General features: G+C 41.2%; 1 protein-coding gene across 1 annotated transcript in view; it reads right to left on the bottom strand.

Moving 5' to 3' along the window:
- Window positions 1-9,042, bottom strand: part of fam180a (family with sequence similarity 180 member A) — a 29,491-nt gene extending 20,449 nt beyond the window's left edge. The window contains exon 1 of the mRNA XM_029462266.1: window positions 8,803-9,042. Within this exon, the coding sequence (XP_029318126.1) occupies window positions 8,803-8,806 (4 nt within the window). The 5' untranslated portion in view covers window positions 8,807-9,042. The remainder of the gene's footprint in view (window positions 1-8,802) is intronic.
- Window positions 9,043-13,960: the final 4,918 nt, after the last annotated feature.

Here is a 13,960-nt window from a genome sequence, read left to right as displayed (position 1 = left end):
TTAATGCATTTCTTCTCAAAAACATTATTAGTTATTCAATTAATGACATCTGCAAAGTAAACAGATATTAATTAATCTTGAAAAAAGGAGTTAATTTGCATATATGAATCATAAACATCAAACTAAATTAGAGGGAGCACATGAGGATATCTGTGTGTATGTCTCCTTGACCGCCCAGTGCTGGAGAAAACAGCTGGAGGACAATATACAGGTCAGATGATTCACCAGCTGCTAAATGCCCCTCGGGCGGAGAGCGTTTTAGATACACATGCATACACACACACACGTGCACCATACACTGGGGCACACACTCGCGCAGGTCTTCCTGTGACTGCGTGAATGCATGGCCAGAGGGAAATAACTGTCACCTGCGATGTGAGTTAAGTCTGAATAATTGTCTCCCTCCATCTATTTTTATGGTAATGTGTGCAACACTGCATTCAACATAAATCAAAGATATAATTTTTCACTTTTTAATGAAGAAAAATTACCAACTTGTAGCCGCGCAGCTTGTTAGACAAACAAAATGACTGGAGTTCCCGTCGGGCAACATGGCACCAACCTTTCCAAATGAGCTCTCCATCACATGTGATCAATAATTGTCAACCCTTGTTCCACTCCGAGGGCGCGGTGGCTTTCGACAAGTCCAAACTTTGCATCGTTCTGCCAGGCCCCGTGGTACGGATACAGATTAATCGGGTGTTTGGTGCCAACAGGATTGCTCTTAACAAATTATTTAATTGCAAACTCATTGGTTTTCAAGGTGCAGTGACAATGAAACAAATACTAAACATTTGTGAACAAAACACCTGCTCCATACCAAGATCATGGTAGTGCCCAGCGATGCATCAACGCATTAGATGTGCTATTCTATCATAGTTTATTTACCTCAGTGCATATTCACAACACGAAACAATCAGCCCAGAAATAATGCAAATTACAATATTTCAACCCTTGAGCACTGTCTTATGGTAGGAATGTAACAGCATTGTTTTATTTGCGAGTTTATTTGTTTATTGGCAGTTTCTGAAGAGATGGTTGTTTAATTATGAAAAAGCAGTTTGAGTTGTTTAACAGCTCAGGAAATGAAAAAGAAGGCAGTGAGGCATTAAAAACGAAATGTTGCCGCTGCCACGGTACTTAATCATCCCCGATGGAGTCAATAGAGCAGCTTTCTCTGAGCCAGTTAACTGTTGTCAATAGTATTGGCCTTTTGGTCTGGACGTGAGTGTTTTTCTGAATGTCTGGAAAAGCTGTCATCACTTTCCGCACAAAATAACAAAAGTAATCCCAATACTTCAGAGTGTTGTCAACAAGACCACACATGCTCGACTTAGACGTTCCAAACAAAAATCCACTTTGAGACAACAGTTCAGACACATCGACTAAAAACAATGCTTATTTTTTTAAGCAGAGGGCGACTCCGGCTAGATCTCTGTAGAAAAGCAATAATCACAAAGCAACACTGGGGGTCACAGCGGTCAGCTCAGCAACACTTCAGTCTGGAACATGATGCCCGCTGCCGCTCATGGAAAGTTTGTGTTCTCTCCAGAGGTTGTGATGAACACAGCAGCCAATGAGCCGCCCTGTGGAGTCACTGTCTGTGAGGTGAACGTGGTCAGCTGAGAAGTATACAAAGGATTCATTTAAAAATGATGAAGTGTCAAATAGTTACAGGGAAATATACATAATGAGATAAACGAACACATCGACTATGTTAAATTTGACCTATACTCATTTACCTCCAATCTCAGTTCACAGCTGTTTATACTATACGGTAACTGCCAAAAAATCAACTGCCCTTTGTTTTAACCTTTATTTATTCAGGGGTGTGTTGCTGCATCACACTTATACAGTCACACCTGGAAGCTGCCCAGTACTGCCCGTCTGTGTTGCCGGTCACTGAGCAATCTCAGAACTCATCGGCTCTGTCTGACGACGATTTAGCCCCCTGAGGGCAAGGGCCAATATATCTGGGGTTCCCCTGGAGCCAGCGGATATCCGGATAACAGATAACAGATAACCGGGCGCAGGTCATTGTTTACAGTCGGATAAGCAATTTGAAACATTTGCTCTCCACACGGACATGAATGCAAACAATCAAAAGGTTGTTGAGACATTTCAGTCTGCACCAAAGCGGTGGACCGACAGTCCGACCGACATACTGTTAGCTGAGAAGACCTAATACAACACCTGACAGAACTGCAAACATATTACCCCCCCGACATGGTAGCTTTCCCTTTAACAGCTGGTTATCCTTCTACAACACCTGACAGCAAAGCACTGTCACTCCAGTGCATCTCCAAGTTTGTATACCCCTCCTTTCAACTTTTTCCATCTGAGTCATCACCTGAAAGCCACCTGTTCCCTCTGCGGGCTCTCCTGAGCTGGTGCTCCTTCTGTCAGCACTTTACACGGTGACCTTTGGAAGTCTCAGTCAAAGCATCACATTGATCTTTCAGATTGAAAACATCTGTGTAGCTACTGTATGTCTTTGAGCAATTCCGTCACCGAATTTTCAGTCGTGATTTACTTTTAGGTAAAAACATATGGAATGATTGAGAGATTGTTAGAGATTTGCGGCACATATCTAAAAAGGCTTACATCAGGCTTACAGGGGCTGGGTGATGCCGAGTAATTCTTTTTCCATTCGTTCAGGGTAAAATTACCTGGTTGTTTGAGGAATGAAAGCAATTTAAAACTAATAACCAATAGACTGCACCTAATAACATATTGATTTTAAAATTAAGATATACTCCTATTTCTGTGTCATTTCTTGGGATTGTGCGGGGAGTAAATTGCAGCAGTATGAGAAAATCCCAAGGCTAATCTTTTTCTACAACCACTGCAATTTGCCACAATCTTTAGTCCTCAGGAGATGCTATCTCTCCATTTAGTCATTTCAAATTCTATTTTTAACAGATACCACCTCCTCTTCATCCTCCTGCTGCTTACTTTTTCTTCACTTCCTCATATCATTTCGTCTTAAAGCGCAGAGCGGGGATCACTGAGAGATTGAAGCCAGTCTCCATTTCTGTCTATAGAGCCACTGGCCTCTGAAGCGTGGAGAGGGAAGTGAAATTTATCTTTCTGCCACCCACTCCTCAAATTAAAATCAAATGTTGGCATCCTCTGCCTCTATAGACATCCGTCCTATACGTCCCGAGCTTCGTGCAGGTTTCAGAGCAATTTGTTTGTACATGATCCTGGGAAATAGCGATCGGAGAGGTGATGGTAGAGCTAAATGGCCTAGTTGTAGTGATAAATGTGACACGTAGAAGTCAGAGTGTGGGTAGGGAGGGCTGATGGTTATAAGGTCTAATCTGCGCACCATATGTCTTGCAGACAGGACAATGGGCAGATCACGTATTAGCTTTAATACCCTCTTACTATAATAACACCAGGAGTCAGAAATAATACTGACACGTTCCGATCGATGCATAATAACTTTATTTATAAGACACCTTTAAAAACAGAGTTTACAAAGCAAAAGCAGGATTGAAGGCATTATAACAACAGAAAGTCAGACCGTAGGGCCAAACAAAATCCAGATCAAATTAAGGTAACATTTACATAATAGAGGTCAGCAGTATAAATAAGGGTGCATTTATCATTAAATTAACCTTCCAACACTAATTCTAGTCTGCATTAGCATCCTAAAGATCCCCAGGATAAATTCTGGACACTAAAGATAAAGCTAAATAAAATCTATAAAAAGAAAAAACAGAAACCTGCTGTTCAGTTTTGCCTTCCACTTGTTAAGATCCAGATGGCGGGACCATGAGGAATTAATGTGAAGTTTCTTTGGAAATGTATAATCTTAAAAAAGGAGAAGGATGCCAGTGTCAGTCTCAGTAGAAGCGTTGCACCAATGTGAATAAAAGTTAACAAAACACCAGTAGGCAGAGAGAGAGAAAACACAGGGAGAAGATCCTCCACAAGTGTTCTTCAGATAAAGGTCAGCTGCACTGCTGCTGTCGGACCCAATTAGATTCTGCAGTGATCAATACAGGAAATGTGAGAGAGGATGTTCTGTCAGCAGCCCTCAGAAGTTTAATCTGTTGTTTCTCAAATATCTCATCAGCCTTAAAGAGAACTTTCTGATCATCAATCTCACAGACTTAAATGAGATGTTTAACTGACTCGTCATTTCTGGTTGTTCCGTCTTATTTTATTAGCTGGATCTGATACTCCCCCGGTCACGGATATCCTGTGCGACTGAATTAGCCGTAATGTCAAACATAATAAATGATGGACAAATGCTTTCTTAACTTCCTGGCAGCAAAAAAACAGACTTTTCTACGCCAAGTCATCATCATTCTGAAGAGACAGAATTTCCCAGGTGATATATATAATTTCATCATCCTATGTGACTACCAAGTCAGGCAATCACCGGCATTACCAGCTGCGTCCCCCCATCCCACACCACATACTACTTCCAGGATGCTTTTCAGTGCGTCGTGTGTTAACACAAAATTACGTATAATCAAAACACTCAGCGTGCATTCTGAAATGCTTCGTGTGTGATTTTGGTGTTGACTATTCCCCCACAATGTAATCCACAACCACACACAGCTGCAACACGTGAAAACAAACGGTGGACAATGGTGAGTTCATTTCATCGACATCTTGTGCGTATCATGCTACAAAGAATATAAAACCTTTGCAAGAATAGTTACAAAATTACAACACATAAATCCACAGCCTCAAGTTTCAACAATGTACTTTCAATATCAAGAATTATCCCAATCTGTTCATTACCTTTGCATTTCATTTAGTCTCATTAAGCGCGGTTCTTCTCTATAAAGGGTGAATTAACATCACATCTCTTTAATTCCGCTTTTGTGTTTTCACTTGAAGACTTTCGTACATAAAACAAATTGCAACCAAAGTAGTTTTAAAACAAAGTCATGTGACATAAACTTCATTTTCCATTCGAGGTCTGAACAAAATATGTGTTTTCAAATGTACCTGCTCTGCTCCAGGTGGGGAACATTTAAAGAGAAGTAAACAAAGTCTCAGAAATTCATTTCCAATTTGTATATCATCCATTAAAAAGTGATTAGCAGCGTTATAAGTCACCAGCCCTTCACTAATAACACTCTTAAGCCTCAGTGATGATAACAAGCACAAAACAATGTGATGAAAAAATGGCTTTTAAAATTAAACATTCATAAAACAAATAGTGAAATAATTTCCATCCACAGCAAAAGAAACAACAACTCATTTATTTTATTGGCATCACACCAAACCTGATCCTCCAAGTGAAGCAGATGCTAGGAAAGCGCTGACTAGACTTGCCAAGCAAAACATTTAATTTCTACCCTTGCAGACAACCTTTTTCATCAGTTGCTTACAACAAAAGATGCATCCGAATGTAACCATTTTTCAATTGTACCTCGACGTCAAATACAGCACAAGACCGCAATAATGGCAAACACTGAGCAAGGACTCAGCATTGATTTTTATAAAGTGTGCAGTAAAAGTACTTAGGTACTGAAAAGGTTAATAGAGTGCACATAATCTATTCTTCTCAAAAGATTGCAATTGAATTACCCTCCAAACCTGGAGGAAAATCTCGACTCTCAGTTAAAGAACAAAAGGGAAAATTAAGGTGTACAGGTATTTGCACCGCTGTCACTTTGCACAAAGATCACTGGAGCGAGAACACACTTAACTTCCTCCTTTTAATTTCTACTCCTCAAGCCTCTGCCATCAGTTGGGCTTGACATTGTAATTTCAGCCCAACATTCGCTGGCTTGCAACTGGACCCGTGACGTGTCTGCATTGTGGTTCCCTTTCCATCGGCAAGTAAGGGGGAAAGAAGACAGATGCAAACAAGCATAATCAGTCCCCATGAGAAGCTTTTGCTGATGGGTTAAACAATTGCCCTCCCTGCCAGCAGCCATTAGCCACTGAAGCTAGTGCCAGCTCTGACAGAGCATGGGGATGTTTAGATGTTCAGAGTTCATTTGGAAAAGCCCTATAATTGGCTGCGATCTGTCTGACGGCTTTGAGTGGAAGTCCCTGAGGCTTCTATATTGATGAATGTTCCTGAGTTGAAACCTCACTACCTTCTGCTGACAGTATGGGGTCCATTTCATAAATGTTATGGTCATTGCTTAATCCTCAAGTCTTTTAAACTTAGGAGATACTGTGTATCTGAATAGTGATATGAAAAAGTTGAGAAATTATGCTTCTGGGTAATTCAGGTGTGGCTCTGCCTTCCCAACAGATACAGCAACAGGAAATAATTAATAACTGACCCTTCTTTTTTCTTTCTCTAAAGTGAGGCCAGGAGAATGACACAGTTCTGCTACACTCACCATGGTTGACCTCTCCTGGACCGGACTAGGCGGTACACCAGCCTTCTTTGCTTTTTGGGTACAACCAATTAGCATTAGCTTGCCTGTATCCATATGTTAAACCAAACCATAGACTGTATAAAAGAAGTGAACGTATCCTCCGGGTCTGAAAATTAAAAACAATTTGGAAGGACCTTAAACATGCATTATTTCTAATGGCCAGCAGGGGGCAACTCCACTGATGATTCAAGGCATAGCTTCCTTTTGGTTTACTAGGCACTACCACGGCGACTTGTCAATCAGGATAAATGTTTAGAAATGCATTTCCACGCTCTCGTCCAAATACGGTCACTTCTGGCCAAACTGGAGGCTTCCAAATGGTAGTCCACAAACCAATGGGTTATGTCTCGATGGCGACATCTTCTTTTATACAGTCTATGATCGAACACCTGTGGCAAATCCCACTACTCAGCTAGGAATGACCCCATCAACCAGCGTCAGTAATAATCCCCCTCTCTGTCATTCACAAGGCTGCTCCCATGATCCTTCGCCTCCCTTTGTATCCCTTGGAATTGTGTTGATATTAATTCTGCAGTGCAGGATTTATGTCCAACGCTAGCATTCAGGTTCATAGTTGGACGGAAACTGTCCCTCATGTAGTAAAGTGGAAAGTAAATATGTGAAGGTCAGGGTGGGAGTATGCGTAGTGTATTTTTAGCCCCCAATTACAAATTCAGACACTTGGTGGGAGCTGGGAGTCAGTTTCCACTGTGTTCGACGATCCAAGAAGCCTTGGCCTTCAATCTTGGGGAAGTCAAGTATTTCCCCAAAATGTCTTATGTGCTTCCAGTTGTCACTGTGGATAATATCATCCACATAAACACCCTATGTCACTCTTGGATGTAGGCTACTTTAAAAAAAAAAAAAACATCTCTCTATAAAACCCAGACTTTGGAAAGCTTCTCCTCAACTGAGAGACCAATCCAAGCAACAACATCACCATTCCTAGCTTGTGGATTACTTTGAAATGATAAAGTTGCAAAACCAGAAATGAATGAGTATCTTTCATGAGGCGGAGTCACCGAAGCAGAGCATGATCAGATAAACGGGGCTAAATTTGTGTCCGAGAACACGATAGCAGAGTGTTGACCGCCCACCAGATGACGAAGCACTCTTGCTTCACCATGCTTTATTTTTTCTGAGATATCTCCTGGCCCACGTATCAGGACCCTGTGCAACTGACACCTTGGCTTCGACAAACAATAAAGGTTGTACACTTTATTAACAGAATAACCATGATAAACAACACTCAACTGACTGTTTAATGACTTGATCAATGCTGTGAAATACAGCCTGTCTGAGATTGCCAGGAGGATTCACTGCTATCTCTGGTCGTCTGTTTTAAAACAAATAAAATACACACATAGGCTACTGTATGTGAGCACTGATAAAGCTGTTTCCTGTCACACCCTGGGGAAGGATTTAAACTTTTGGTGGGATAACTCTCCACCTTGTTGTCTATATGTTGATTTTTCACAAAAGAAATGAAGTGTAGGCTGTGTTTGTTAGAGTGTCCCATTACAAGTCTGCTACTGAACCACTGTATTGCAGAGTGTATCAGTGTCTGAAGGACATTAATGTGCTTACTGCGCTGCTCTTAATGAGGCAGCACTCTGCCACTGAAGCCACAATGGTCCTTGATGATTAAGCTCATGAAAGTTCTTTCTGTCATGTTGTTGCATGTCCTTAAGAGTTCTCCCTGTCAGTTGCTCCAAGTCCGTTCAATAGTAATTGTAAATTGTCTTTCTCACACGGTGAAGACCACAAATATTACAAACCGCCATTAAAATAGTAGGTAGGACTGTTTGTGTCAGTGTATAACAAGAAAGGTACAGAGAGCGCGTCCCTCTTATTTAGTCCTCACTGACTTCTGCTGAGACAGAGGAGATAAGGGAGACGTACTGTCATCTAATGCCAGGAAGAGAGAGGACCATAATGCATGGCAGATGCTGACATTAGTCAAAGGGGACGACACAAGTGGAGACATCAGCCCAGTGTTAATGGACTTGGACTTAGCCTCTAGCGCTACCTGTGCTATTAGTCACTCGGTTCCCTCTATCACTCTGGCACAGACAGACAGACAAACAGTGCCTTGAGAAAATAAATGAATCAATAGGAAAAACAAAGAAGATCTTTCAAAGATTTCACAGCACCACAGGCCACTACAGAGCTACGCTCACTCCATCTGAGTACTCAGAGGGTACCGTGGCCTCATTCATTTTGACTAAGAGAAATGGCCGATACAAGTCCTTCTTAAGTCTTTGTGAAAGGATGTGGTGCAGCAAGTTGGCCAGGAAAGTTTGCAACTGTTGTAAAGTACAGTGAGAAGGCACCTTTTTCAAGCTTTTGACCAATGGAGAGCAGAAGAGCTTTAAAACAAGCTAACAGACGGATTCTGACATATGGCTAACGTGTTAGCAAACAATTGTGTACTTACTCATTCAGCAGTAGGCTATCGGAGCAATGTTGACCTCTCATTGGAGGTGATTTCCTGGCCAGCTGATGAATATAAGTCCAATACTTACTGTTCTTTAAGCTCTGTTTTCCACCATGTCCTTAAAAGCCCCTTTAAGCTGCTAGATGTTTGACTCTCGAGTTAAGCTAGTTACTAGCTAGCAACACAGCTAGCTAGTTGTCTAGCATATGGTGATGGGCAGGTAGTATGCAGTGGGGCTTTCTGAGCTTTTTTGATAAAAATGGCCGCCTGTTTCTGCTTGAATTGGAAGGATAAGGATGGTGAGACTAAACCATGCAGTTAAATGAGCCATAAAACCAACACAATGATTATTTTAAAGAGCCACAGAGATGGGGAAATAACTCTATTTGATCATTCTGGAGGAGTGTTATTGAAATACACGTAGTCATTTGATTGTTAATGTCAATTTTGGTCCCTTTTTTTTATGGCAACAAATTCTCACATCACTGTCATGTTCTCAGAACCATTTTGATAACTTGATGTGTGTTTTCCCACTGGAAGTACACAAGTGTGCTTTGTACACCAAATTCTTACCAAGCCATCAACATGTCACAACAAATACCAATCATTTGGAGAAGGCACTTTCCCCCACTCCCCAAATATCCAATTGTGGTGACAAGACTGTAACTCGGCCACTTTAGCGTGATCTTCTTTTTTTCTTCTTTCTTGTTGTTACCTGACAGAAGTGTATCTCACGACAGCCTGTCAAAGCCTGTTGCCGCTGCACTTTAATGTTTGATTTTCTGAGATGCCTCTCTGCACAGGATGGTTTCTTCAGCATGTCTGTCCCCGGTGATCATCCTATAGTCCTTAAATCACACGTCCTGCTCCATTCTAACATGTAGTTGAACTCTACACTGTGGCCCAGGCTACATCACGTCAGTATAAGGGAAACACTGTGTTGAGGAGCAAATTATCATAATGGAGTTCAATGAACAAACATACGCCCATACCCTACAGTTTCGTTTACATGGAGCTTGTTTGAAAAGTTCAGTTAGATAAAACTTTAACCTCTACACAATCAAGTAAGGGAACAAAACAGCAACATCTAATTGGACATTGCATCAACCCATTGATTGGAATATTAACCTGCTACACGGATTAGATTGTTTTAAATTGAATGCCAGGTAGCACAAAGGTGTCAGAGGTTCATTGGAATGATGATTACCTGAAACATTATTTGCTGTGGAAGGAATGAGCAAATTATTTTATCAGTGCAAATGACTACAGATATAGATGTTGAGTAAAAAGGCTGCCGGATGATTTATTATCTATCTATTTTATGATCAATTTTTAATATGTATTATCTTTCATTATGCATTTATTTTCATTTTTCAACCATTTATAAGCATCTTTAGTAGTGTGCACATAAATCAAACCATATAATTGTTTATAATACCATAAGTATGGAACCCATTGGGCGCCAAAATGGGCACCTGTTTGTTAAATCTCCATCTGGCTCTGCAGAGGAGTTTAGAAATAGAGTTATGTGGACAGCAGAACATTTTTAAAGTCCCTGAAACAGAAAGTCACAATGTAGCGCAGGAGTGGTGTCTTCAGACAAATTACCCAGGCACACACAACCATGGCTGGCAGCCACGCTGCATTCGACGTGCTCAGCTGTCATAACAGTAATAATGAATCCGCTTTTATATCCAATTAAAATGTTCCTAATAGCATTGTGGTTGCATCGATTTCTCTGCAAATGGCTGTTCAGCTGAGAACATTTGCACTGAGGCATCTAGAGGGATTTGGATCTGGCTCATCGCACATTGGCTCAGAGTACAAACAAAGAGGGACTGATAAGTAAATACCCCGTAAGAGATTTATGCTTATGCGTGTGTGTATATGAGCTTGTCAGCGCACAACTGCCTGCTTTTAAACGTCTCCCGCTGCCTTCTATAGCTGCGCAATGGACTTCAGAGACACTGATAATGATTTAAATCACCAACCCAGCTCCATCTTTCTCTCTCTTCCTAAGCTGAGTTGTAACACTTATTATATTTACATTTTATTTTCATCTATATTTAACCAGGCAGTCTCATTGAGAATACGATTCACAAGAGAGACCTAATGCTCAACCCGTCCTCAACCACGACCCATAAAGTAGCTGCTTCGCCTGTTAAACTGGCGGCGACACAAATGTGCTTAATTCACGATACAGTGAAGTCCTGCAGTACGCTTCACTGAGACACATGCATTCAGAAGAAAGTACTGCTTGGCTCTACTAATACATCCTTTAAGGACCCCTCACTATTTATCTTTATATTTAAGCTACACTATTAAATATAAAAACAAAGAGTTGGCTCCTGTAGCCATGCAGGTGTACAGCCAAACTGCTCTCACTTAGAGTGGGTGCACTATATCATTCTGGGGATGGTTGTTAGGGGTTTATCATAAACAGCATATGGTAGCTTTATTGTGTAATGCAAAACTTTGAGGAGAGTTTTGCTGAGGAGGTGCAAAGGTACTGTAGAGGTAGGAATGTAGGAAGTACAAGGAGGAACAAATACGTACAAATGTACCGCCTCGTCAGATTGTTTTGGGTGCACAGACTAAAGCCCCGATAAGTTCCCTTGTTACAGTATCTATGATGCGTTGGTAAGGCAGTTGACCACAGCTAGAGCTAGTTGCTTGTTAATGGGGAAGTATATCATAGTGAGGCTTCAGTGTGAATGTTTGCATACGTATTTACTCTGCTGAGTGAATTCTAAAAGTTACATTTTGGTAAGTGGAACCGTCTCTCTGTCGTTCTCTCTTTATACAGTGTGAACTATACAATGTTCACTTTCCTTTTCACTAGGGAAGGGAGGGGGGGGGGGGATGAATAATGGCGATTCAGCAACCATGCTTGGATGTTGATGGCGAGAACAGCATGCATGCCGTTATCTTTATTATTATTATTATTAAAGGGAATTAGTGATGAATGAACCTCATGCATGAATGATACATCAATAATATCCTAATTTTACGCATTATTCATGATGATGAAGATACAGAAAAATAGAAATGCAGGGTAAAGATAGTATTTTGTCAATATTTTAGAGACCCCCAAGAATTTCACCAATCATGTTTTAAGGGGCGCTCGTGTCTTTTTAAGAGGAGCCGAGATCGCCCCGCCGTTTTGTGAAAAAAGACAAAATGGTCAAATAAATATACGTGTGTGCATTATTGGATTTAATGCTGGATTTCACGGTTGGCTAAACGTCAGGTCACGTGACCGCTGAACTACAACCAGGGAAATAAGTTGTCGAAAATCAGTCATAAGCTCAGCTAATGCACGAGACAAGGAGTCCATAATAGATTAAAGAGAAAGAGGGAGAGATACCCAAAAAGCAATCAGGAGTCCATATTAATTATGCTAATGATTTGAATTTGCTACTTCATTAACCACCATTTTGATCTGCTTGATCACAAGGGTAGCTCCGAAATAAAGTCTCTGTAGCAACTGTGTGGAGAGAAAAAAAACACGAGACAAAGAGAGATTGTGTGTGTGTGTGTGTGTGTGTACATGCATGTACGTATATGGCCACGCATGCTAATTACCGCATCTGGTAATCACTGCAGACACACTCAGCAATCAATTAGGTTTTATTCCGGAATCTATGTGAAGGAAAAGTACTTTATGTATTTCACAAAACATCATGAATAATGTTTTGGATTATTTCTGAAGTGTTATTTTCTATTTAAATAAAAAAACGTGGATGCATTTTTACTTTTGTTTAGGGAATAATTCCCTTAGATTCAGGAGATAATTTCCCGCAGTTTTCTTTGGACAACAGCAGGTGGGAGCAGAGTTCAATTGAAGTTATCATCTTTTCTTGTCTGAAGACATATTTTTGTGACTTGTGGAACACATTTTTGGAGTGAAGAAATGCAAAGAGGATTGGGAACCCCTGACGTGAACAGTGCATGAGCGTACTGCAGACTGAATGTAAACATGACACTGAACTAACGATCCTCGGCAGCATTAGTGGCGTCGGGAAAGCCCAGGAATTGCCCACGGAGCCGGTGCAGCCGAGTAATTCAAGGACTAAATGAAAATGTATGATTCATTTCACATTTATCATCGGCCTGAATCACAGGCTTTCTTCTGCAGACATCAAGATTATTTGATGGCTCGACATAGGGAAAAATTAAGTCTTTTATATTCCAAGACTGTCGCTGCCAACCGAAGAGCGGACCTCAGTTTTTTCTCGCTCGTTCGCTTTGGAAGTAATTTAAATGAGCAGCAAAAAGATGGTAGGGTTGGGGGTGTGGGGGTGTGGGGGGGGAAGCTGGGAGATGAGGCTGTCAAAACCTGGCCGAGTCGTTTTATCTTGATGTTTGCCCACATTGCAATAACTGATTTGTCTTTGTCCTCTGCCGCGAGTACACAAACATGGCAAGTGGCCTAGAGAGGCACGTGTCTGTGTGATTAACAGTGCACCGCAGCCTTCAGCGAGCTCTCCGCACACATTTCACTCTGCATCTATGGATGTTCTACTTTGACAGGAACTTATGCGGCTCTTCACCACACGCTACAGCTCAGTTACATGCCTCTGTTGATTCCTTCAACTCTCCTCTGCCCCATGCACTCATTGGGCAGGTCCATCATTACTAACTCATGTCATGTGGACACGAGTCCAAACCTACATAACGTTAGTTTAAATATTAGTGAAGATCCCAAATGTCACGAGACATCTTTTATTTTTTGGGTTAAAGTAAAGGCAAAATATACTCTGTGTGTAATGTTAAACAGAGAAGCAAATGTTTAATTCAACTTTAATGTTAATTATGGTTACATACGGTACATTAATGGCAAATAAACAAGATGTTGGACCTGCAGGGGGGCATCGTCTGCCACCGGTGCAATTAGGATTCACACGCTGAAAATCCCAGAGTCCTGCAGGTTTTTGTCTCAGGAAAACAGGAGCAGATTCTGGCGAGGAACCCTGGGAAATCCCTGGAATAAACTCTCCATATCATTAATCGAAGGGATCCGATGAAGGGGTACATGATCACATGAGATAAGGCGTTAGGATTCTGAAGTCACAAATCCTCAGGCAGGATGATTTCTTTTCATCTAGTTACTGGATGCTCCGTTTGGTGAACTACAAGGCCACGTCACACTGCGCTC

The sequence above is a fragment of the Cottoperca gobio genome, chromosome 23, assembly GCF_900634415.1.
Source record: "Cottoperca gobio chromosome 23, fCotGob3.1, whole genome shotgun sequence".
Classification (NCBI taxonomy): domain Eukaryota; kingdom Metazoa; phylum Chordata; class Actinopteri; order Perciformes; family Bovichtidae; genus Cottoperca; species Cottoperca gobio.
This window is presented reverse-complemented; position numbering and strand designations above follow the sequence as displayed.